Here is a 26,638-nt window from a genome sequence, read left to right on the forward strand (position 1 = left end):
GGGTATATATTTGTAAAAACTCATTAAACTTTATACTTCAATCTATACAATTTATTGTATTTAGATACACCTCAATTCAAAATGCAAAAAAAAAAAAAAGACTACCAAATAGGATTTACTTAAAACTCACCTCCAGGCTCTTCAAGGTCTGGCATTCAAATTAAATTCAAAATTAAATTCAGATTATTTGCTCTGTTTTCACAGGTGTTGAGAGAGAGATTCTCTCAGACTTTACACAACTACCAAGGCAACAATGCCGGAAAAACCATTAATCAAGATTTGATAGTGCTTATTTGCCATCAGGAGAAGAAAAAAAAGAACACCCTGGATTATAAAAGCAGGTGAAACCCACCCAAGAGACCTACTCAGGCACAATGCTGATGTTCCTGGTTCTCCTAACTGTGGCTTTAGCGTCTGCTCACAGTTCTGATGAGCACTTTGAAGGGTAAGTAGGCAGCTTCTTAAATATAAGCAAGCTCTCTTCCTTGCTCGCCCCCAAATTTGGGTGCATTAATTTGGATGCATTACCCTTTTAAAATTTTCTATTCTTCCTCCTCTATCTCACCATTCAGCGAGAAGGTATTCCGCATCAATGTTGGAGATGAAAATCATGTCAACTTAATCCAGGAGTTGGCCAGCACCAACCAGGTGAGCAACAACTCTCTACTATAGGTTTGCTTCACACCTACTTTAAAATCTTAGACTGCAACGTGATTCCACCAAATGAAGACTGACATGAAATATGAACATCAGCAAAAGATCAAAACTTGGAAAAACTTAGTGCCATAATGCTGCCCTTTTGCCTGCCTGAATTAGATAGCCATAAACCCTACAGTATTATAAATCCATGGTAACTTTTAAAAGAGCTGACAGAGCATGACAACTGGATGAGTTGGAACTGTCATGAAGGTCACAAGAACATCTAATATGCAGTTACTTCCCTTTTAAAGCAAAAGAGAAAACTGATCAACTTGGATATTGCTGAAAAACTGGGCTTTTGTCCAACTTGCACTTCATTTCCACATCCCATGTATCATCTGTTCTCTTTGGTTTTCTTTCATTCCAAATCAAACAGCTTGGGTTTTCATGACCTTGATTCGAGTCCCCTTAATGATATGGTATGGGGGTCGGGGATGTTAAAAAGTCATGAGTGATTTCCATACTTTTCTTTTGCTTACAAGAGACCAAAAATCTCCATGCTACTTTAAAAAAAAAGAAAAAAAAAAAACACTTACTATGAGATGAAAACTGCCATTTTCGTTATACTTAGTGTGGCAGGAAGCTATCACTAACCCCAAATAGTTCTATTTGGGTCAATGCTGTTTCTTCATGTATATATAAGCCAAAATAATCTGCAAGCTCTTAAACATCCTTTATTGAAAATCTATGTATAAATACATGTAAATATATAGAAAGTCATTTCTTAAATTTCAAGGTGTCGAGGAAGACAGTGCAAAGTGTCATAATCACAATCAGAAGTTTTCAAAATGAAAGAAAAAAAAACTCCATTGCCGTGATTCCAACTCACAGTGACCCCATAAGACACAGTAGAAGTGCCCCATAAGACTTCCAAGGAATGCCTGGTGGATTCAAACTGCCACCCTTTTGGTTAGGGGCTGTAGCTCTTTGCCACTACACTACCAGGGCCTCCCGAAATGAAAGAGGATATATAAAGTCATCTATCTCAGCCTTCCACTCAAATCTGGAATTACTTCCCTGGAAACAGCATCTCTGGTTGCTAGCCCTAGTAAAACCTGTTTGGGTACTTCCAGGAATAGTAGGTAAGCTACTATTCTGAATAGCCCATTTGCCTTAAAAATCACTCTGTTTTCTTCCTAATAACTGAGATGAAAGTTGCTTTCTCTAACTTGGTTCCATTGGACCGAGCTGAGCCAAATACTGTGTTACCTCTAAGATTTATCTTCTTCCAGGTCTGCCAACATTTTTCTTAGCGCTGGTTTACTTAGCGCTGGTCATCCTGGTCACCTCTGGACACAGCTCAGTCTTTTGCCTGTATTTCTTCTGAAACATGTAGCTACCAGGATTGACAGTGGGCCTCTGGGTGTGCTCTGATTAATTTTTTTACAGGACCATTGCCTGTCTTCATTTGTAAAGCAGACATTTATTAACAGGATCTTAGATGCTGTTTAGCATCTTTGGCAATCATAGAACGCTATCAGCTTACATTAAAGCTGTGGTCAATCAAAACCATTAAGATTTTTTTTCTCATGTGAATCACCTTCAAACAAGGTGTTCCTCTTTCTGTACTTGTCTGTTTCTAAATTAAATGCAGGATTTTAGGTTTACTCTTAAAATTTATCTTGATGGCCTGTTTTCAGCATGTTATCTTATTAAAAACTAATTCAGTCCTCCAAGGAAATAATTCTTCCCCTAAGTTTTTTAAGTTTACTTCACCAGCAAGTTTCATACGCATACCTTCTTGATTTTAATCTTCGTCACTGATAAAGAAGAGTATTAAGTAGGTCAGGGGGTCAGTGCAGAACTAGTGGCCTCCTTCTTGGTTTGCTGGCTCTGTATTTATCATGAGTCTCCAATGTGCCAGACACAGTATTAAGCACAGAACATCATTCATTAATCAACTCTGCGTGGGTAAGTTTGATCAACTACCCACATTATTGAGGAGTTACCTACAACTAACGTTGTACTGATTTTCAGACTGTAAAGAAGGTTATCAATGCTGAGACCGTCAACTGCTTTGCTGAGATCAAGATTCAGTATTCTACCCAGCTATTGGTCTCTTCCAGTAATGAGAGGAAGTTAATTGGGCCTGACTCATTCTTGTTTTAAACCATGCTGGCTCCCAGGGAACACAGCTCCCTTTTCTGAGCATTCACAATCCATCTGCTTCCAGTTTGCCCTGCAGCTTTGCCAGAATCCATGCCAGGTCCCAGGATTTCCTGCTTCTGAGATTCATCTGCTTTCCTGCTTATGAAATTCCAGACTCGCTCCCTCCGGTTCTCAGCAGTCCCTTCAAGTTCTGACTCCTTCAAGATTCCTTCAAGTTCTGTGATTACATCTTCAGTATTTTGTTGTTGTTGTTACTCAAAATTCGACATTTTATGGTGGTCAAGAGCAGAGAATCTGGTCTCACAGTGCATGGGTTCAAATCCTGACTCTACCACTTGGTTAGCTGGACCTTGGGCACTTTACTTAACCTCTCTGTGCCTTAATCACCTTATTTGTGAGGTGACATAATATATGAGGATAATAATACTATTTACCTTGTAGGGTTGTAAAATTTAAGAAATAATCGTAATAATATGGAAAGCACTTAGAAAGCACTTATATAGTAAGTTATATAAGTACTTGCTATTATTATTACCATTAGGTCTGGAATTTTTAAGTCAATGTACATGGCTGAGAGCCCTGGTGGTGCAGTGGTTAAGTGTTCTGCTGCTAACCAAAAAGATCAGCAGTTTGAACCCACCAGCTGCTCCTTGGAAGCCCTGTAGGGCAGGTCTAGTCTGTCCTATAGGGTTGTTATGAGTCAGAATTGACTCAACAGCAATGAGTTTGGTGTCTTTTTAGTTTTACATGGCTAGGTGTAATCACCTCTCTCCTCACCTACCATGGGCCTCCACGCCTTCTTTCCAAAGAAAATATTTCATAGTACATGAAAAACTCTTTACTTATCCTGGTGGTAATTAATTTCATCTTTCAATGGAAGTAAAAGAAACAAGAGATGCTGAAACTCCTTGGAAAGAACAGAAGCCAAAGGATTTAAACAGGGCTACTTTCTCTCTTCCCGCGACAAACATTATCATGTTTTAGTTCCAAGCAGTGGGCCAGCATGTTTTCTTCTTTACTCTTCTTACTTTCAACATGATTGAAAAAGATTTTTCTTCTCCTCAGCAATCCTGCAAGTGCAGCATATTCTGGGATGTAGCCTTCCTGATAAGATCATTACAAGGGCATCCAGTCTTTGTATTCATCCTTGGCCATGTGTGCTTCCTCCAGCTTTTGAACATGTCCTTTTAAAAGCTGAATGTATTGGAGAGCTCTGTGACCACACTGGACCCAACAGCCCTCCCCCTTGCCATTTGGATCATCTCTTATTGTACAGTAAGAATTCTATCTCCTTGCAATCGGAGCTGTACTTGTTCCTTTTCTGGAGCCATTCACCCTAGAACATACTTTCTCTGGACTTTCTTGAACTCTGTTTCTTGAATTTAAAGTACACATTTATCTAGGCCAAGAGTGAAATGATTACAGTCTTCCCTGTTCCCACCATCCTTAATACACCAGTAAGTTCTTCACTGCTGTTCTGAATAAGGCTTAGAGTAGTCATCGTTTCCTCTTCCAACAAGAAATGAAAATTTCATCAAGATAAAGGAAGAATCTATCAGATGTTCTATTTATAGGCAAATGTAACATCTGAAAATTTCTGAAGAACCAAAGATCCCCAACACCAATATTCTTTTATATTCCCACTTTATTCCCAAAAGAATGTAAGTTGGTCTAGTGCTGCTGTAACAGAAATATCACAAGTGGATGGCTTTACCAAACAGACATTTATTCTCTCACAGTTTAGGAGGCTATAAGTCAAATTCAGGGTGCCAGCTCCAGGGCAAGGCTTTCTCTCTCCGTCAGTTCTGAGGGGAGGTCCTTGTCATCAGTCTCCCCTAGTCTAGGAGCTTTTCAGTGCAGGGACCTCGGGTCCAAAGGACACATGCTTCTGGCTCTTCTTGCTTGGTGGTAATGAGGTCCCCCTATCTCTCCGCTTGCATCTCTCTTTTATATCTCAAGAGAGGTTGATTTAAGACACAACCTAATCTTGTAGATTTAGTCCTGCCTCATTAACATAACTGCCTCTAATCCTGCCTCATTAACATCATAAAGGTAGATTTACAACACATAGGAAAATCACACCAGATGACAAAATGGTGGACAATCAGGCAATACTGGGAATCATGGCCTAGCCAAGTTGACACACATTTGGCGGGGGGGCACATAATTCAATCCACAACAGTTGAATAAATTACTTTATCTTACTTTTGTGCTAGTTTTGTGATGTATTTTAGGAAGAACTCTTTAGTTATCAGCCACCTGTAGATACCGCCCGCAATGTAGTCACTTAAACATATCTCTTTGTCTTCCAACAAAAGTTTTCTGTGTTTCTTCACCACTCAGCTTACTGGATTTATATTCAGTTCTATAACTTCTTGATATAGAATTCAAGTCCCCACATCTTATATTAAACAGAAATCCTATTTACAAAAAAAAAAAAAAAAAAAATTTTTTTTTTTGAGGTATTGGTAATTCATGAAAGCTCTGTTAATACTTTGAATTTATTTATTATTTGTATCTATACCTGGTGCACTAGTAAACAGCTATGGGGTGTATATGTAACTGCTGGGGCTAACTCCAGTACACTAAGTCTGTAGCATACTTGCAGCAAGCACTCCATAGTGTTGGATGTTAGCGATCTTCCTGACCATTTCTCTCCACGTCAAACTGAAATTTTTAAACCATCTCAGGTTAGGTCTCTAATTCTTCTCTCAAACATATTCTTAAGATTCCATCACCCCCTTTTCAAGAATCCATCATTTTAGTATCTCACTGCAGAATCTTAAAGGTGGCACGATATATATCTTCCAGTATTTGGCAGAGCTAGGACCAATGAGCAAAAGATTAGGGAAGTCAACTTGCAGCTCAGTATTAAGAAAAAATAATTCGTGGACAATTAGGCTGTTCTGAGGTGGCAGTAGGCGTGCTCAAGGTTGTACTAGAACTATCACCAGGGATATCGTGTAGGCATTTCTTGCTTTGAGTGGAAGGCTGGCATTTTAATATGAATTCTCCCAGAAGCAGATCCTGAGACAAGGATTCAAGGGCAAGGATTTTATTAGGGACATCCAGGGAACACATGGAGAAACGGGGAGTGAAAGAGTGGCAGTCAACAAAGGAGGCACTATTAAGCCAGCTCCCACAGAGGGAAATTGGAGCTTAATCCCACAGGAAAACTCTGGGAAAGGCCACAAAACACATGCTTCAGAATTATCCCACCCAAGCAAGGGAAGTAGAATATTTAGACATCCACTTTCCAGAGCCATTGGTTGAAGACTTCTCTGGAAGGAATATTTTCTCAGCACCTCCCGCCTGCCACAAGCTGATAACTTGGCTTTTGGCAGTTCTAGGGGAAAGAGCCCTTTGGGACAGAAAGGCAGATTTTGGCAGTGCCCTGGGCACCCTAAAAGGTCCAAAGTCTATGTATGGGTGGGGCATGGACCGCATCTGTTACACATGCTCAGAGGTCCTCCCTCTCCCACCCCACCTCGGAATGATAGACATTTATTAGGAACACAAAATCATAGCTATTTTTTTTTTGCATTTTTTTCTTGTGATAAATATATATGTAAAAAACATTTGACATTGCAACAATCTTCAAATGTATGGTTCAGTGACATTCATTATGTTTACCATATTGTTTGAGCATCACTCTTACTTGTTCTGTTAAGAATATGCTTTCTCTTGAAGAGGATTTATCACCAGCCTCTTGCTTTCTCTGTCTTTATCACAACATGCCTTTATGTTCCCTCCACCATCAATTAATCTCTCCTCTGTATCCTCTATACGGTCGCTATGAGTCAGAATCGACTCAATGGCAACGGGTTTGGGTTTTTTTTATTTTTTTTTTTTTGCTGTATCCTCTCACCCTTGACTCACTAGGTCCCATTCTGTATCCAGTCCTTATCCAGCCATCAGTACTCTCTCCTTTCAATCCCTTTGTGACAAATACACTCACAATTAACTCTTCTGGAATCTCTCTTGATGGAATCCCTGGGTTCTTGCCTCCCGTGGCTATAACTATGGCCCTGACCCAGGACTCAGCTCCCACTGGACTTCTTCAGTAGTTTGAATATTACCAGGACAGGAAAGAGGTTATCAGATTTTCCACAGGTGTATCTGAAACTGAGTCATTTAAGAGCTTACCACATCAGTTCCTGCCTCACCATCTCCAAGTCTGCCCAAACCTCCTTCCAAATCCCCAAGCTGTGGTTCTAAAAATCACCACCTGTCACATCTGGAGCTGAGACTAGCTCACAAACATCTGAAGATGGATTGTGTGAAAGACAGGAGCAGAGGACGAAGCTATGTCAGGCTCACCGCAGGCTTCTAGGTCTACACTCAGCACAAAAAGGAACAGAAAAGCAATGCTTATGAGAGACTACATGCCCCTGGTTAATATCTTTCCATGAAAAATTCAAATCTCATCTCCTCAAAATAAAAACATTAGAATTGTCAAATCAGTCAGCCTGTTCTTTTAGTGCATAATTTCCTTTAAAGTCTCCCTCATGAGACTGTAAATTCCACCAAGACAGAAGCTATGTTGGATTTGCTCACTAGTGAACTCCTAGTCTCAGACACAATGCCTAACATGTGATACCCATTGCCATCGAGTTGATTCCAACTCATAGAGGCCCCACAGGACAGAGCAGAACTGCCCCACAGAGTTTCCAAGGAGCACTTGGTAGATTTGAACTGCTGACTTCTTGGTTAGCAGCTGTAGCACTTAACCACTATGCCACCAGGGTTTCCAGCACATAGTAAGTCCTCAGTAGTAGTTGCTGAATAACTGAGTAAATGGGAATGTCAGAATGTTACTGGATCCCTGAGAGTGTTTTGTTTCTGATCATGGTGCCTAGTTGCCCCTGTGGAAAAATGCCTTTGTTCTCCCTGATGTATCTTCCAGCCCAGGGATGCTCCTGGTTCCATACATTATTGTGACTTGGACAGCATTGAGTTCCCAGATAACATCATAAAATGTGGCCATAAATAGTCAAAGGGAAAGCTTAATTTCTCTCCATTAAATTTTGTGGTTCTAGTTAATTCATCATCTTTCATTCAGCAAATTCATCCATTACCACAAACACTGCTATCACAACAAGCAAGTGCCCCAGAAAATCAATAAATAGAAAAGAGTTGTTACGGAATAGTGTCATTAACTAACATTATGGGAAGTAATTACATGGTCTTCAAGCCTGTCGATAATCAATTAAGGTTACGTATGTATTTGTAAATATTTTTATTGACATCTAACTGCTTGGTCCCAACGCTTTTTCACTCAAATGAGATATTTTCAAGAGGTTTCATGGATAATTTGGTTTTGAAAATAACTGAGTGGAGTAGAGCAATGGTGGCTCTCAGAGGATAATCCACCCAACGAATTATAGGCGTTCAATATAGTGTATTTTGTCCTTTATTCAGATTGACTTTTGGAAACCAGATTCTGCCACGCAAATCAAACCTCACAGCACAGTTGACTTTCGTGTTAAAGCAGAAGATATTTTCACTGTGGAGGACTTTCTGGAGCAGAATGAATTACAATATGAGTAAGTTCATGCTTTATAGTTATTAAAATTCTCCCTCACACATGCTCTTATCTGAGTCTCTGAATAACCCTGGGGCAGTAAAAATGAGACCAAGAGGTTACACGACTTTGTCCTGGGTCCCACAAATAGGTATCGGCAGAGCCAACTCTAGATTCCAAATCTTAAGACTTCAGGCCAGGTAGATTTTCTGTTTAGTCATTGCTCTAATTAAAGTGGTTTTGACTTTCGAGTCCCACATTTTCGGCCAGATATTTGACCCTGCTACTAGTTTAAAAGTGATATTCAGAGGACAGGCCAGATGAATGGACACTATTATTAGCTGGATGCCATTTTAGCTCCAAATCTTACCAGGTCTTCTTTCTATGCGGGGCCTACTGTGATCCATGAGAGTTCTTTACGTTCCTTTAGCTTAAGGACCAGACTGAGTAGCCTTCTGTCCTTTTTACCCCAAGACCTGTCTCCTATCTTTATTGATAGGAGAAGGCCTAGAGAGATGGGCCCAAAGAAAGAAAACTGATTCCCCAAAGGCTTAGAGAAGAGTTAGCTAAGTTGGTTACCCATGTCTCCTCTCCCCAAATACAATCCTTGTGGTTTTCAAGGTGAAAATGTCTCCTCATAGTAGAGGCAATTGCCCATTTGTTGATCCAACAGCTAGAAACAGAATGCCTACAGGTACCAAACACTGAACAAGAAAAACAGGCCCCACATGCTTTAGGGGAAGGCAAACCATAAACAAGGGATTACAAAAATGTGTAATAGACACAGAGAAGGGTAAAGAGGGAAAGGAATAGGCCAAGTCTAGAAAGTGAGGCTTCAGCTGAGATCAGAAAGATGAGTAGAAATTACCCAGACAAAGATGGGGAAAAGCCATATTCTAGGTAGAGAAGACTACATGCGAAGGTGGGAGGTAGGAGAGATGTTAAAGCTAAGGTATTTGCATGAGAGGAAAGAGAGAAATGAGACCTTTAGCTCTGATCCAAAGCAGAACTCTTCCTACAAGGGGTAGAACAGGGAGGAGTAAAGAGAAAGTCTTAGGCTCCAGTCCTGAACATGAGAATGTTTATTGATCCATTCCCCACCCCAAGCTCCAGTCTTCATTATGATTTTGAAAATAAATGTGACCGACATAATTTTAAGATTAGAAACTTCCACTTGTTTTTCACATCTTGCAGTTGTTGTTCATCGCCGTTGAGTCGATTCCCACTCATGGAGGCCCCAGGTGTGCACAGTAGAACTACTCCATAGGGTTTTCAAGGCTATGATCTTTCAGGGGCAGATCTCCAGGCCTCACTTTTGAGGTAACTCTGGGGGGGTTGAACCGCCAATCTTTTAGTTAGTACTACAAAGCTTAACGCTTTGTATCACCCAGGGACTTCTTTTACATCTTAAACATATAGAAGAATAGGCTTTATGCTAGTGATGACATCAGAATTGTCTCACCTGCAAACTCGGTACCTCCATCAGAAGAAGTGGTGTAGCATAGTACAACAAGCATATGCTTTGGAGACAACCAAATCTGGATTCAAATCCCAACTCTGCAACTTCCTGACTGTGTGACCTTGGGTAATCTACTTAACCTTTCTGAGTTTCAGTTTCCTGATCCAGGAAATGACGATATAGTACCTCCCTCAGTGGGCTGTGGTGAAAATGAAATAAAACTATTACTATTGCTGAGAATGCTGCTATGGTTTACTAATATACAAAGAGAGAGACCATGTATTTTTTAAGGGTCAGCAGAAACTGTTATATTTAACCCCATTATCATCCCTCACGTGGCCTTGCTATCTGCTTCTGCCTGAGGGAAGTGTCAAAATATGACCCTAAGATCTGATTGTCTTTTTTACAACAAAGATGTAACCCAATAAGTTTTAAAATGTGCTTAAGATTCATGTCTGTGATATTCTCCTCTTCTGATTACACTGGGAAGGCCTTCTAAAATCCTAGTCTTTAGGAACCTTCAGTAACATTCAAAATAAGAACCATTTCCTTTTTATTCTTTAAAAAGAACAAAGGAAGCTCAATGCTTGTAGACTAACCCTAGCTACCTGAATGATGTCCTAATTCTATCCATATCACAAAACAGTAAAATGGCTTCTAGTCGTATACCAATCTCCTCTTACTGGGTGGAAAATTCACTTCCTTTTTCAGTGGTAAACTCTTTGGGAATTGTATATGAACCTTGTCTCATCTAGAACATAAGACGTTCCCTGAGGGCTAAGAGCTTGTTAATTTTTGCTTCTCTGTTCACCGCTTAGCACATTTGTAACATATAATTTTCTAAATATTAAATAATAATAAGTCCCTAGAAATCCTGGTGAAGCACACCAGCAATATCCTTGCTAGGGCTGCGAGCAGTCCCTGTGCGTGCCATTATTACCTCACATGGTAACTAATTTGTACTGAGGCTGTTTCCTGTCAGCGAGGATCCACCATTGTATATATATATAACAGGAACCCTCTACTGCACAAGTTCCACCAAAATAGCTTTGCGAATTTTTCAGTGGTCCCATCCCTCTTCACCAAGACTTGCATCATTCAACAGCTTTAATCAAACGCTGAGTTATCATGGGAGAAAAATTCAAAATGTGTGCAAAAAAGCAATCCAACCCTATCTTTAAATGCCAGTGTTGCACACTTAGGTACAGATAGACTAGGGATGTGATGATGTAAATCCCCAATCCATGGTACTGAAGCCAAATTAGCATAACCTCTTGGTGGACAGCCCTCCGCAGAATCCTGTCCTGGCTTTAGCCCATCCAGGGAGAGACGGATTGTTGCTAACTGCCTATAACATCATTATCCTGCATATTTCAGAGTCACACGGGAAAGTATCCTTGGATAGCAATGGACACATAGTCCAGGAGCTGGCCAGATAGGAATTCACAGTCTGGAATCTGGAAGGAGGAGAAGACTGAGTCATCTCTCTCTTTACTCCTCAGACATTGTGTTCCTCGGTTCACTGGCAGTAGCAGTTACCTAATTTGCCTGCATGTGAAAAAAAAAAAAAAAAAAAAAAAGTTGGATGGCTCTATAAAGAAGCATATAAAAGTATAAAATAGTGCACATGCCTCTGTTTTCTGGAGCTGTAATGAGGTCTCAATTATATTAAGAGGCATTGTTTTAATCTTCCAGAATAGAAGCTCATTATTTAGTAATAATATTTTGTAATATAGCTCAAGTGGTGCTTTGTCCTAAATCTAAGAAAATCAAATAATCAGAGGGCTGGAAAGGATCATTTGAGGTCAATCCCCCACCTTCAGGCCAAAGTTGGCACCACATTTCAATCACATTCTGACGTTCCTTTGCAAATTACTAGAGGGTACTTTTACTCTTGGGTGTCATCTTAAATTTCACTGTTTTTTTGGGGTTTTTTTCTTTATGTTCCTTCGTCCAGGTTATTGATGAAAATGTTTAATATTTAACACACTAATAAGTCTAAGAGCATGCTTCTTGTTAACACCAAACAAAACACACCAGCCCTGCAAAGTCAATGATTTTCCTAAATCATTTGAACTTGAGGGTTGGGTACAGATGAAAGGGTAGGCATATGTGATGGAAGGTTCCCCGGTTCCTTTACACAGAGATGCTTCTTAATAGATCAGAGACACCCCCATAGATACGGCCCTAGATACAGATGTCTGTGGAAAAGTTTGTGGCTATGGAATTGCCCGGGAACAATTAACTGATGATTTCTTTTCTCTGGGCTTCCAGTAAGAGGCCGTGTGACCTAGATGATATTTTACTTGCTCGCTGACAATGGAAACTCTTGTTAAAGCCAAAACCGGTCACTGCAGAGTCAATTCTGGCTCATAGCTACCCTATAAGACAGAGTAGAACTGCCCCCATAGGGTTTTAAAGCAGCAGCTGGTGGATTCAAACTAACAAACTTTTGGTTAGCAGCCATGGCTTTTCATCACTACGTCACCAGGATTCCAAAGCAGGTGCCATTTAGCATTTCCCCATCAGTTTTCTAGTTTTGTCATTCAGAAAACTTCATTATTGTTCAGTAAGATCTGTTCTTTTAAAGAGATGATATTGGAATATTGGTTGTAAAGGCATCTATCAGTTGATTTTTTAAATTTTCAAGGTTTTTTGTTTGTTTTTAGGTAGCCTTGAAAATCATTTTCCTAAATTATCTCTATTCTAGTCTTTAGTTTCCTCCATGTTTTTCTTGAGTTTATGAAGGTGGTAACTGCCAACTCTACCATAATTTAAAACTTCGGGTTTTTTTTTTTTTTTTTCCTTACATACTGGAAAACATCTATGTAAATAACCAATCCCTATGGATTTGAGCCAAGTCATTGCATTTTAGAGCTGAAAGGGATATTGAACAAGAGCTAATCAAATGCCCTCATCTTAAACATTATGGAATTAAGACCCAAAGATTAAATGGCTTTTCTAAGGCCAAGTTACAAATTAGACAAAACTATGACCCTGATCATTTGATTCCTAGTTCAGGATTCCTTCTACTTCCACCCTATTTCCTAACAATCAAATTTGGGTATTGAAGATAACTACAGCACTTATGTCATTTTCCTAACTGTAGCAGGCAGAATAATGGCCCTCCAAAGATGTCCATGTCCTAATCTTCAGAACCTACGAACATGTTTTGTTATATAGCAAAGGGGAATAAAGGTGGCAGATGGAATTAAAGTTGCTAATCAGCTGACCTTAAAAGGAGATTATCTTGAATTATCTGGGGGGGCCCAGTATAATCACAGGGGTCTTTAAAATGGGAAGAAGGAGGCAGAAGAAGAGGTCAAAGCGAAATGAAGTGAGAACCTGATCCACTTTTGCTGGCTTTGATAAAGGAGAGGAGCCATGAGCCAAGGAATATGGGCAGTCTTTAAAGGCTGGTGAAGGCCAAGGAATGGATTCTCCCCTAGAGCCTCCACAGAGAAACACAGCCTTGCTGACACCTTAATTTTAACCCACAGAACTTGTGTTATTGGTCTTCTAACCTACAGGACTGTAGGAAAATAAGCTTGTGTTGTGTTAAGCCTCTATGTTTGTGGTAACTTGTTACAGAGACCATAGAAAACTAAAACATTAACAAATTATTGATGACTGCACAATGAAAAATACGTCTTTTCACAGAATAAATTTTAAAATCTGCTCCTTTTCCTTTTTAAAAAAATACTACCTTAAGTCAGTTCAGTATTGGCCTTTTGCTAGGACTCAGACAGATGCCATTTGGTATTAATTTATTGCATTTTCCATAAACGGATACAAGTTCATGTCCACGTTCCCCAAAGGAAAGAGCTACTGCGAGGGAGGTTCAGAGGGTGTCCCTGACATACTTCATCAGAATGCCCTTGGGGCAGCCGGAGGGGAAGCCGACTTTTGATGTATGGCTGCAATTCTCTGTGTGTCAGATAAAACCATTCCAAGGCTTGACTTTGTATAACACAAGCTTCTGCAAACTGGCCTCTGTGATAGTCACAATACAGTAATCAAGGACATTAATGCTCATAAAATTGCACCCGTTCCCAATACACTGTCCACTCAAAGTAGCAAAGGGAAATGAAATTCCATACACCTAAACCTTCAGACCTGACTCTTCCAGTAGGAACAATTCATTCACAGAAATAAGCAGGCCTCAAACCTTCTGAGAGCAATCTTCATTTTACCTTGCTACAGAGCCAATCTTAGATTACTTTAAACCAGCCAAAAATAAATGAAGCAGAAACTAGTACCCTAAACTCAATACAAAACCCATTGCCATCGAGTTGATTCTGACTCATAGCTACCCTATAGGACAGAGTAGAACTTCCCCATAGAGTTTTCATGGAGCGGTTGGTAGATTCAAACTGCCAACCTTCTGGTTGGCAGCTGAGCTGTTAACCACTATGCCAACAGGGCTCCTAAACCTAGTATACTCATGCCTAATAAATCTTTAACCAAAAAAAAAAAAAAACCTCTTGCCATCCGGTCCATTAGCTTGCTAATAATTCTGAATTTCCATCCACCGAGGTATTTTTCTCAAAACCTGGAGAAAGACCCCAGGTGACCAACTGTGCCTGGAACATAGAACTTTTAAGTGCTAATCCCAAGAAAGTTCCAAGAAACTTACCATAGATACACCTCAAGTGTAGAGTTTTGTGTGGCAGCCCAAGGCTCTGGTCTAGAATGCAGCAGGTACCAGGTGAAACCATTCTCAGGCTTAGGGTCCAAGGACATCCAAATATGTGAAGCCTGGGCTGAGAAGAAGGAACCCTGTTGGCACAGTGGTTAAGAGCTCAGCTGCTAACCAAAGGTCGGCAGTTTGAATCCACCAGCCTCTCCTTGAAAACTCTATGGGGTGGTTCTACTCTGTCCTATAGGGTCACTATGAGCCAGAATTGACTAGATTGCAACAGGTTGGTTTTTTGGGGTTTTTTGTTTGTTTGTTTTGGGGGGGGGAGTTGGGTACTGCGGAAGAGCGCACGTTGCTCACACTGTCGCTCATCCTCCTCAATGATTTACTCACTCTTTGTGATCAGTAACAGAATCTCCCATGAGCAGCTTAGGTTGAAAGGCATCAAAAACAATTAGAGGGCAATGCGTGATTCCGTGGAGAGTACACTGTCCCATCTACAAGTCAGGGCCTTTGGAGTGTTGTGTGTTTTCACTGGGAAGGAATGGGCTATGTTCACAGGAGCACTCACTTTGTTCACTGCAGGGTGTTGATCAACAACCTGAGATCCGTGCTGGAGGCTCAGTTTGACAGCGGCCTCCGTGCAACTGGACACAGTTATGAGAAGTACAACAACTGGGAAACGGTATGACATGCACATGATTTGGACATTACTTTGATAAACCCTGGTGGCACAGTGGTTAAGAGCTATGGCTGCTAACCAAAAGGTTGGCAGTTCAAATCCACCAGACACTCCTTGGAAACCTACAGGGCAGTTCTACTCTGTCCTACAGGGTCGCTATGAGTCAGAATCGACTGGACGGCAAGGGATTTTTTTTCAACGAGTTTTGAGAACCAAACTAAGAATATCACACTAATCTATAAATGGTTTAATTTGGTAGATAGAGGCTTGGACCCAACAAGTGGCCGCTGATAATCCAAACCTCATCTCTCGAAGTGTGATTGGAACCACATTTGAAGGACGCAATATATACCTCCTCAAGGTAATCGCCTTTAACCATGGCCTTGGCACATCTGAGGGCTTTAAATCAATAGATTCTAACACATTAACATCTGTTCCACAGACATGGCGTATCCCAAACGTTGTTATAACCTCTTTCCCTGCCTCTATCCCCCAGGGAATCAAACAGATTCTCTGGCTTCTTTTATCATATGTGGATTTTTGATTTATCCAAAAGGAAAAATGCAATAAAATGAGAGAAGTCCTATAAATTTAACCACATCCCTGTAAGCAATGTAAATGATCATCTACCTTGATGAAATTGTTCTCTCCCAGCTGTTGTTTGCAAATCCATTTGCTAAAGAGGTTCATAAACTTCACGTCTATCAGACAACATTACAAAGCGTATCAACAATTTGTTTCTGTCGTCCTCAAATGCCATTTTTGTCATGTAATTCTAATGAAGAAAATAAAAAGACTAGGAATCAGTGGGTGAGAAGGAAAGTTCTTAAGAGATTAGCAACAATTGTGATTACTTCTAATTACTCATCCAGTTGCCTTGGTCATGTCACCTAATAATAAAAAAAAAATAATAGCAGCTGAAAATAACCTCCATGTGAGTACAATTAAGCAGGGTAATCAAGCATCTTCAGAAAATATGAGCTTGTCAAGCTGAATAAAAATAATAAACAGCCGTGGAAGCCTTCAGCTCCACATTAGAGTGTCTAGAAGAAAGAACATACCGTGCCAGTATTATGTTTTAATTTAATCATGGGATATATCTCTTGCTGCTGTCAGGTCTCACCTGTTGAGTCCAAAGCCCAGATGAGAAGCGAATATTAACCCCTGAATGCCATATGATTCACAGTTTTCCTTTTTCTTTTGTTTGCACTAGGTTGGCAAAGCTGGACAAGACAAGCCCGCCATTTTCATAGACTGTGGTTTCCATGCCAGGGAGTGGATTTCCCCTGCATTTTGCCAGTGGTTTGTGAGAGAGGTCAGTAGTAGGTAGAGGGTTTTTTGGCAGAGGACAGTAGGAAATATATATATATGTATATTTTTTATTTCAATCAATTCCTTATAACCTAGTTATAATAAAAGATAATAATAACACAGAGAAGAAATCCATAATTCCAAGTGATCATTTTTGGAAATTAGTTTCAACTTTCACAACAGATCTTTATAAGGCAAGGTTTTAAAACAATTAGCAAATTATCTTTATTTTAATTTTACTCATTTGAACTTTCTCAACCGTCTTTGGAGGAGAGGCTAACAGTGTAGCGATTCCGACTCACAGCAACCCTATAGGACAGAGTAGAACTTCTCCACAGAGTTTCCAAGGAGTGCCTGGTAGATTCTCTTAACCACTACGTCACCAGGGTTTCTGTATGACGCATAGGTTATTTAAAAGTTAATGGTTGTGGATAAACCACTGACTTGGTCATTATTGCCTGGCTAATAATTATTGTAAACTTCAGAATAAAAGGAAACAGCACGTGATAATCCCTACTCTAAATGTTCCTGTCTTTCACTCTTTATGGTCTTAGGATGTACATGAAAGCCCTTTAAACATCGAAAAAAAAACACTGAAGCATTTTAAAATAAATATCCATGAGACCATACTAATATAAATAGATGATTCAATGATTAAACAAAAAGGAGAGAAGGAAGAACTCTTTCTCATAAAGATTTACAACTAACAGGTGTAAAATAACGAGGAAAATAGAAAACATCATTAAAACACCATGGTAACAATTGTTTCGGGCAAGATCCATGGACCAATACCAAAATTAGTGGGTAAAATTTGGGGGAGAAACAAGATATTTGCAGAGTGTCAAAGTACCTCCCTCAAAATATATATTAATTAAAAAAAGGTAAAATTTATGGAGAAACCTGGTAGGAGAAACTTTAACCAAGTAATCGAGGTTAGCATCACCAGTAATGACATATTGTATCATGTGCCCCTTATATCATGCATTTTAATTGGCACATCACCTTTTTGTACTCTTCCCCAAAATGCATAACCTCACTATAATCATTTAAAAAATCAGATAAACCCAAATTGAGGAACATTCTACAAATTAACCTGATCACTACTTTTCTAAAATATCAAAATCATGAAAGACAAGTAAAGACTGAAGAGTTGCCACAGACTGAAGGAGATTAAGAAACAGGGCTTTGAACTGGTTCATTCTGCTCTGACCCCCTGCTGAGAATTTGCATTTCCACCCCAGATATACCAAATCAGAATCTACATTTTAACAAGATTTCCTGGTGATTCTTATGAATACGTGGGGATCTCATTAAAGTATAGATTCTGATTCAGTACATCTAGGGTGGAAATGCAAATTCTCAGGAGGGGGTCAGAGTGGAATGAACCAGTTTGACCCTGCTAAGGAGACATGACAACTAAATGCAACGTAGGATCCTATATTAGATCCTAGAACAGAAAAAAGACATTAGTAAAAAATTGGCAAAATATGAATAAAGCCTGTATTTCAGTTGATAGTGTTACACCAACAGTAATTTCTTTGTTTTGATTGTTGCACCATGATCATGTCAGAGGTTAACATTGAGGAACCTTGGCAAAGGGTATAGGAAAAACTCGCTGTGCTATTTTTGCAATTCTTCTGTAAGTCTAAAATTATTTCAAAGGTAAAAAATATTTAAGCATTTTACAAATACAAGAACATTATTACTTACAATATAATTTATTTTGTGCTTCATAGTACTTGAAGTACCTCTGTCTTTTTTTGTTATGGTCTTGGCTTCCAGATATATCATATCTGCATTTGACATCACTTAATTTCAGTGGGGAGCTCACCACCTGCTCTCTAGAAGGAGAGAACTTTTGTAATTACCTTGGTCATGTCCAATGTGTAGACCATTAAAAGGGTATGATTCTAGACCTCCTCCAACCTTAAAACCACACACCTCATCAAGTGTCACTGTAACAAATACTTACATACAGTCACACAGAGCATGTAAAAAGTGTTAAAATAAAGGAGCTTTAAACATAGGCATGTTAAAGTCAATTTAAAGAAGCCTAAAAAAAAAAAAAGCCTAAAGCAGCGCTGAATTTACATTTTAACATCATCCTGGGGTAGAGGGACAGGAATTAAGAAAACATTATATGGCCATGATGTCCTTCATTCATGGATACATGTTCACACTACTCACTGAGCAGGTAGAACTAGTTCCTCATAGGGGTTCCCTTCTCAAGGCAGAGGGCTTAGAAGGAGACTTTCACCATTATGCAGCTGGGAGCCTTGGTGAGAACTCCAAAACCCACCAGTGAGCACTCAATAGTGGAAGGCTTTCTTGTTCCTCCTCCACGATGGGCACTCCCTCTAATGGGATCATCTATAAGATATTTCATAGAAAGTAAAAAATTCCTAGATAATATTCAAAAACATTCATAGCCATCCGTCGACATTCCCTACTTACTAGGAATATTTCTTTACATTAATATCCTACTGTTTGAAAGATTATTGCCATTGCTATGCTAAAGGAAGTGAGTATATATGTTCTTTGTGAATCCTAGTAATTTATTAAATCTTTGTTCATTTTTCAGGTAAAAAATAAGACAATTTAGTGGGTTATATATAGATGAATTAGGACTATCCTAGAAACAAAATTAGAAACAGCAGTTTTAAATTAAAATTTTGATAACATCTTCCTGACTGCTTCTTTAAATATTAATAGTATGTACCTCAGTGGGGATACCTCTTTCATTTCAAAAAAAAAAAAAAAAAAGCAACATTTATCTAGTCTATGTAAATTTTAACAGCATTGTGCATTCCATTTTTCTATGAAATTCTGCTTTGTAATTAATACACAGGCTGTCCGCACCTATGGGAGTGAGACCCAGGTAACAAACCTTCTGGATAACTTAGACTTTTATGTCCTGCCTGTGTTCAATATCGATGGCTATGTCTACACCTGGACCACGGTATGTGAACCATTTCCAATACTGAACAAAGCTGATACAACCACCTTTTATTATGATTGTCCTAACCATATAATCCACTTTTAGAACCGAATGTGGAGAAAGACCCGCTCTATCAATTCTGGAAGTGCCTGCGTTGGCACAGACCCCAACAGAAATTTTGACGCTGATTGGTGCAGTAAGTATCTGGCCAACCATTTTGCATGTATCAGTTGAAAAGTATAAAAGGGAAAAAAACGTTGGAAAACACATCAGTGTCTAAAACAAACAAACAAAAATGTAAAATTTTATATCTCAGAGTTCCAACTTTCTGAAAACACAGACAATAGGTAGTTTATTTATTCATTCAACAAAAATGTATTGAATGTTCTATTATGTTCCCAGCTGCCCTAAATGAACAAATCGGACATGATCCCAACACTCATGGAATGCATAGTCTAGAGGGGAGGTAGTTATTAAATAAATACTTATGCAAATGATAAAGTAAAATTGTGATGGAATTAGAATCCTGTGACTTAACTCTCAACAAACGATTACAGTAACAGAGAATTTTTTTAATAAATATTAATTTGTCCCCTACTTATTAATTTTCTTAAACTATATTGATCTCAGAGCCCCGGTGGCACAGCGGTTAAGACCTCAGCTGCTAACCAGAAGGTTGGAGTTCAAATCTACCAGCCTCCTTGGAAACCCTATGGGGCAGTTCTACTCTGTCTTCTAGGGTCGCTATGAGTCGGAATCGATAAGGATTTCTGTGAAAACATAACTTTTTTAACTCCCTAATTTGGAGGTTTGAAATATCCCCTGGGAGGACGCCAGTGAGTGATCATTTACCATTAATACTATGTTTTTCCAGAACTCGGAGCTTCTCGAAGCCCTTGTGATGAAACTTATTGTGGATCTGCTGCAGAGTCTGAAAAAGAGACCAAAGCCCTGGCTGATTTCATCCGTAAAAACCTCTCTTCCATCAAGGCCTACTTGTCAATACACTCATACTCCCAGATGCTGCTCTATCCTTACTCCTATGATTACAAACTCCCCGCGAACAATGATGAGTTGGTAAGTAGCTATGATGGGACATATGGTATTTCACCATTGAGATTTTCTTTTAATTCAAATCCTGAAAGAGAATTATAAGACAGTTTCTGGAAGTGCCACTGTTGATTTTTGGTAGTAGAAGTGGAAAATGTACTATAGATTTATGACTCTTTAGTTAGCTGGATTTCTTTAGTTGGCTAAAAGAAATAGGATTTTGATGCAGGAAACAGTCCATCACGTGTGGTTCATTAAAAAAAAAAAATAGCTAACTTCAAATTGACAACAGTTCCTCTTCCTCTAGCTTCACCACAAAATGACTCACAGGATGATTTCAGATGCATTTGGAAATAGTCAACAAAGTTCCTTGACTCCACACATAACTCTTTGTTGTAGAGTTAATTTTGTCAAGCTGCCATGAGCTGGATTTGACATAGGCAGAGTATGGCAGATCATTGGGAACTTAACCACATTTGGTCAATATCAGGTTTAGCAATGAGAATCTAAAAAGTGTTTATTTCTCTGATCAGGTAAAACACAGAAGTAAATCAATCAATGAACAGTTGATATGAATAGGACTTTACCAGATATAGGGAATGACGTAAAGATCCTTAAGTATCCCTGACTCAAAGAACTAACATCTCCCTGAAGAATCAAGAAATAGTCACACGAAAATTTTAATAATGTGAGTTCCATAATAATTCACGTTAATGGATTTATACATTCCTCCATGAATATTTGTAAAAAATAAATAAGCAAGTTTGAATCTTCAAATGATATTTTTTTAATTTATGAAACATCTGGCTGCCAGTTGAGACCAATAATCTACAATCGCAAGTATAATATTTAAAGCATTTGAGTTATGCCCCCCCCCAAAAAAGTATCCCACTTTGACAATGACATAGATATTTGGCTTACCTAAATGCATAAATTTGAAAATCCAGTAACTTTAAAAAGCACAACTTGTTGTTCTGTACTTTCAGAGCCAATATTCTAGAGACGAAGTAAAACATGTAATGCTATAAATATTGTGTGAAGGGCAAAACGAGAAAGTAACCCCAGCCTCCTAGAAAATTGATAGCTAATAGTTGGCCTGGTCCAATTCTTTAAAAAATAATAATAAAGCTTCCCATTGTCCTTATCTGTACCCAAAAGACAAAAGAAAATATCATTAGTTGGAGCCATTAAATACTTCAGCTTTCCAATTATATATACTAAGTGTATCATTGTTCCCTTGTGGTGCTCACAATCCTCCAGCCCCAGAGGTGGGTGTGGTCAGCTCCTGGCTTCTGTCCTAGATTTCTGGCCACCAAAGGAAAGAAGGCTGGTAGTATGTTGTTTACTTAATTCATTTGAGTATGTTTAAATTTATGGGCTCAAGAATAAGAACAATTGTGAGGATGGCCAGGACCAGGCAGTGTTTAGTTCTGTTGTACATGGGGTCGCTATAAGTTGGAACCAACTGAACAGCATCTAACAACAACAATGTTTAAATTTAACCACATCAGAAGAGATAAATCAAAAGTTATAATAATTTAACACTAATGAGCTAATAAATACCAAAGTTAAAGGTGTAAAACACATTAAGTGTGACAAAACCAAAATATCCAGGTTGTTCAATACCAGCTAGTCTTAACCATCCTAAAAGACAAATACTAACAGAAAAACTTGAAGTGTTCTTTACAACTAAGCTGCTTCATACAGGTTGCAGTAACCTTTCTTATTTTGGGATTAACTCTCAGCCCTTTCAACAATAAATTAGATGTATTGCCCTACTAGCATCCTCTTGGAAACCCTGGTGGCGTAGTAGTTAAGTGCTACAGCTGCTAACCAAAAGGTCGGCAGTTCAAACCCACCAGGAACTCCTTGGAAACTCTATTGGGCAGTTCTGCTCTGTCTTACAGCGTTGCTATGAGTCAGAATCAACTCGACGGCAATGGTGTTTTTTTTTTTTAGCATCCTGTGGAGTCCCTAGGTGGAGCAAACAGTTCTCCTCTGACACGTATCAATAGGAATTGACTTGAGGGCAACTGGTTTGGTTTTGGGTTTGGCATAATTCTATAATAACCTAGTCACTTGGACTACTCTAAAGGTCTCCAATTTATCCTTTAAAAAAAATCAAATAAATTCTGCCTTTGGAATCCTGTGAATAATTTTTACACTTCCTGTGGAAATTCTATCCAGGAAAAGACCCAAGACTCAGGGTTACTGGGTTTAATGGGCCAGCTCACATGTGCCCCCAGTGGTATGAAGCCTGTCAGGCAGCATATGAGGCACTGATACTCTCGTTGAAGAACTGTTTCTTCATTTAAAGACAAGGAGAGGGAGCTAATAGTAAAAGACAGGCTATTAGGAATCTTGTCCTCCAAAATTGCTTTCAAATTCTTATTAACAAGAGAGTGGAATAAGCAGAATTATATCAAAAGTAATGGCACAGTGGTTAAGCGCTCACTGCTAACCGAAGGTCAGCGGTACAAACACACCAGCCACTCCCTGGGAGAAAGATGTGACAGTCTGCTTCTGTAAAGATTACAGCCTTGGAAACCCTATGGGGCAGTTCTATCCTGGGTCACCATAAGTCGGAATCGACTAGATGGCAGTGGGTTTTTGGGTTGGTAAAATATGCATAATCTATTATCAAATGAAAAACAGTGCAAACAACAAAATTACCTTATCTTAGATGTTTATTTTTATACTTACGTAACTAATAAATTCAAGAAGTACATGCCACTTTTGATCTTTTCCTGAGAGTGATAGGTGACTAAAATGCAAAACTGAATTTTAATTACTAGCGTATCTATCACACCCATTGAATTCAAAAGTTACTTTAACATTCAAATTTATTTTTTTTATAGTTAAACTTTTGCCTGGTGTCTTAAGAAATATTTAAATGCTATTAGTAAAGTCTAAGAGCCCTGGCGGCGCAGTGGTTAAGAGCTCAGCTGCTAACGCAAAGGTTGGCAGTTTGAATCCACCAGCCATTTCTTGGAAACCCCATGGGACAGTTCTACCCTGTCCTATAGGGTCGCTATGAGTCAGAATCAACTCGATGGCAATGAGTTTGGTTTGTTTTGTTTAGTAAAGTCTAAGGTGAATATCGTTTGATTATTTGACTCATTTAGGATCTGATTTTAGTCTGGCATCACGAAGAAAGCATTTTAAGCATTAGGGATTTTTCGATCTTCTCATTTTGTACAATTTCAATCCACTTACTTCCAAAGCTTATTTTGCTAGAACAAACTCATAGCTATAGTGTTACTACAAATATATGTGTAGCCAAAAGAGAATTTGAATCTCTCAAAAAAACAAATATTGACTTTATCACAGTTTTTATTTGTAATAAGGATTTCTAGAGAAACATTAAAAGCCTTGATCTAGGACATATGGATAGTCCATACAACTCTAGTGCCTCCATATGAATACAAAAGAATACAAGGAAAGAAAAAATGTGCCGCAGAAAACAAAAGGTAGTCAAAAGACTAATAAAATGACTTTTTGACTTCATCCCATGCTATAGATAACTCATAATTTTGTTAGAGAGATACAATTTGGCCTACTAATTGGTATATAAACCTGTGGCTGTGGAGCTGATTCCAACACATAGCGATCCTATAGGACAGAGTAGAATTGCCCCATAGGGTTTCCAAGGAGCAGCTGGTGAATTTGAACTTCCGACCTTTTGGTTAGCGGCTGAGCTCTTAACCACTACACCAATTTCCCTTATACTTACAAAACTGATAAATTTATACTTGTAGCAAAAAAATAATTCAAGGAGAATGGGGCTTTAGACTCAACATAGTTATATTAACATTCTCGGCCCAAGTTCAGCACCTAACATAAGCAGCAGTATTTTGATACCTGAGTCATGATAAAAACTGATGTGACTTCATTTCTGAAGGATCTTACATGTGTGTTGCCCAACAGTCACTCATATCATGAGACAGTCTTCAGAGGGAAGAAAGACACAAGTGAGACTAGAGGAAGTAATAGTATGGATTACAAAGGCTACCAGAAAATATCTCCTTGACTGGTTGGTAAAAAGTACAAGGAATAATAAGAGTAACTTACACACATTAAGAGGTTATAGTATGCAAACTGCTTTCACACAAACTATATTACTTAAAGAATTAATAAGCATACGGTGAGAGAATTAATAAGCATACCATGAGTTTCCAATGGCATCATAAACTGTCCAGTTCGCCAGTGTTGACTTCCTTGCTATAGAGCTACCATTGTCTTCAAAACCGTTTTAACGGCCAGAAAAGGAATGCACTTAAATTTCCAAATTATGAAGAATAATGAAATATTGGATTATATGACCTCTTTATTGTCAAAGGAGCACCGGTGGCACGGTGATTAAGAGCTTGGCTGCTAACCAAAAGGTTGGCAGCTCAAATTCACCAGCTTCTCCTTGGACACCCTATGGAGCAGTTCTACTCTGTCCTATGGGGTCACTATGAGTCGGAATCAACTTCGACAGCAATGGGTTTTGTTTTTTTTTTTTTTCCTCCCCTTTGGTTTTTATTGTCAAAGAAAATAGAAATTAGGAGACATAATGGAAAAGGCTCACCAAGCCTAACCATGCCTCTGCACTTATTGGGTATGGAGAGGTTCCACCTTCCCCCCAAAGAGATGTACATGGCACTGTTGATGACAGTATTAACATCGATGGTGAGGATGATAGCACTTTTAAGGAAAAAGCAGAAAGCCAGAAAAATATCCAGCTGAATAAATGTCTAGCCCCACTCGCCAAACTGACCAAGTGGAAAGCTAATATGCACTATCCAAAGGCACCAATCCAGGGCATGAGTCTCCTGCCACTTTTCTACATTAAAACCCACTGCCATCGAGTCGATTCCGAATTAGAAGCATATAATCGTATAACTGGGAAAAAAATCTTAGAAGTTCTGCCTTCTTGTTTTCCTGCTGAGATGATGAAGGCCTGGCTAGCCAACACCAGTTGTGGGGCAGCTCTGGGCCTAGAGCTCCTTGTCCTGAGGAATTTCCTAGGCTGCTCCAATTTTCAAAGACATACACACACAATCTGTGTGGCCACATTCTAGAGTAGTATCCCTCACAGCTCTACTGTAGAAGGGCATTCATCAGACAAAAGCTTTCATCCCACAACCAAAAAGACTTTTTGCCATTGAGTTGATTCTGACTTATAGTGACCTTACAGGAGAGAAGAAAACTGCCCCATGGGGTTTTCAAGGAGCAGCTGGTGGATTCCAACTGCCAACCTTTGGGTTAGCAGCCATAGCTCTTAACCACGGCACCACCACAACTCCTCATCCCGCAAAGTACATCGTTATTACCACTGTCCCTGGACGTTGCTAAGGATTTGCACTAGTCAACTAAGCTCCCTGATTTCTTAGGGCCTAGTCTTACAATCCTGGCCCATCCTTCCAATAAGTATACATTCATTAATCAAGAGAAAGCTGACCATATAGCTAGACAAGCCCTGTTTTTTTTGAAAAATTACTAAACTTGACCAAAAGATAGAAATCCATTTCTAAAGTCCACCACTTCCCAGTGCAGTGGACCTCACTACTTCTTAATTAAAGGCTAATGAGCCACCAAAATAGATGGCCACCCAAGCGTGTGTACATACCGCAAGACCATGATTAGAGATAAAGATAAAAATCAGAGGGAAGAAATATTGTGATTAGGAGGTGCACAATTGTAGGGCCGTGTGCACACCAACAGCAGCTGTCACCATGCCCCGGCCTAATAACAGGAGTACCAAGGCCACAGTCTCAGTGCGGGCAGGCCACCAGCAACTCGGCCAAACAGGGAGGCCCTCAGCAAGCCCATAAGGCACAGAACATCTCTTCAGGAATTTTCTCAGAATCTCTAATCTCACTTAAAAGGCAGAAAACTTTCCAAAGACAACTGCAGAACTTCTCAGATTAGAGAAACAGGTTTTTGAGACATCATCATATACTTTAGGTCACTTCTTGGGCTGTTAATTCTCCTACTGGGCCTGGTCAGCATAGGGCTCATCAGGCAATAACCAGCAACTTCACTGTGCAACTATTAAGCGCTCGGCACAAACCATGATCTTACCGTTGAGAACTTAGGATCTTATTGGAATGATAAGGCTGGGATACAAGAAACCATACAAGAACAGAACTCTACAAGAGAAATACACAGGGCAAGAAAATGGCAGTGCGTGATAAAGCTACTCAACAAAGGTTATAGAGAAGAGGTCAAATTTGTCCTGA

At 39.2% G+C, this 26,638-nt stretch overlaps 1 protein-coding gene and 1 long non-coding RNA gene across 2 annotated transcripts in view; one reads left to right on the forward strand and one right to left on the reverse strand.

Moving 5' to 3' along the window:
- Positions 1 to 229: 229 nt before the first annotated feature.
- Positions 230 to 26,638, forward strand: part of CPB1 (carboxypeptidase B1) — a 35,469-nt gene continuing 9,060 nt past the window's right edge. The window contains exons 1-9 of the mRNA XM_003416164.3: positions 230 to 445; positions 573 to 648; positions 8,230 to 8,354; positions 15,016 to 15,115; positions 15,372 to 15,473; positions 16,326 to 16,427; positions 19,272 to 19,382; positions 19,467 to 19,557; positions 20,236 to 20,438. Coding sequence (XP_003416212.1) covers positions 375 to 445; positions 573 to 648; positions 8,230 to 8,354; positions 15,016 to 15,115; positions 15,372 to 15,473; positions 16,326 to 16,427; positions 19,272 to 19,382; positions 19,467 to 19,557; positions 20,236 to 20,438 — 981 coding nt within the window. The 5' untranslated portion in view covers positions 230 to 374. The remainder of the gene's footprint in view (positions 446 to 572; positions 649 to 8,229; positions 8,355 to 15,015; positions 15,116 to 15,371; positions 15,474 to 16,325; positions 16,428 to 19,271; positions 19,383 to 19,466; positions 19,558 to 20,235; positions 20,439 to 26,638) is intronic.
- LOC111752307 (uncharacterized) lies at positions 15,686 to 22,370 on the reverse strand. The gene is made up of 4 exons (XR_002787271.2): positions 21,333 to 22,370; positions 20,214 to 20,292; positions 18,134 to 18,264; positions 15,686 to 15,887 (listed from the first exon to the last, which is right to left on the reverse strand). It is a non-coding gene; the product is annotated as an uncharacterized LOC111752307 (long non-coding RNA).

Source organism: Loxodonta africana, chromosome 23 (genome assembly GCF_030014295.1).
Source record: "Loxodonta africana isolate mLoxAfr1 chromosome 23, mLoxAfr1.hap2, whole genome shotgun sequence".
NCBI lineage: Eukaryota > Metazoa > Chordata > Mammalia > Proboscidea > Elephantidae > Loxodonta > Loxodonta africana.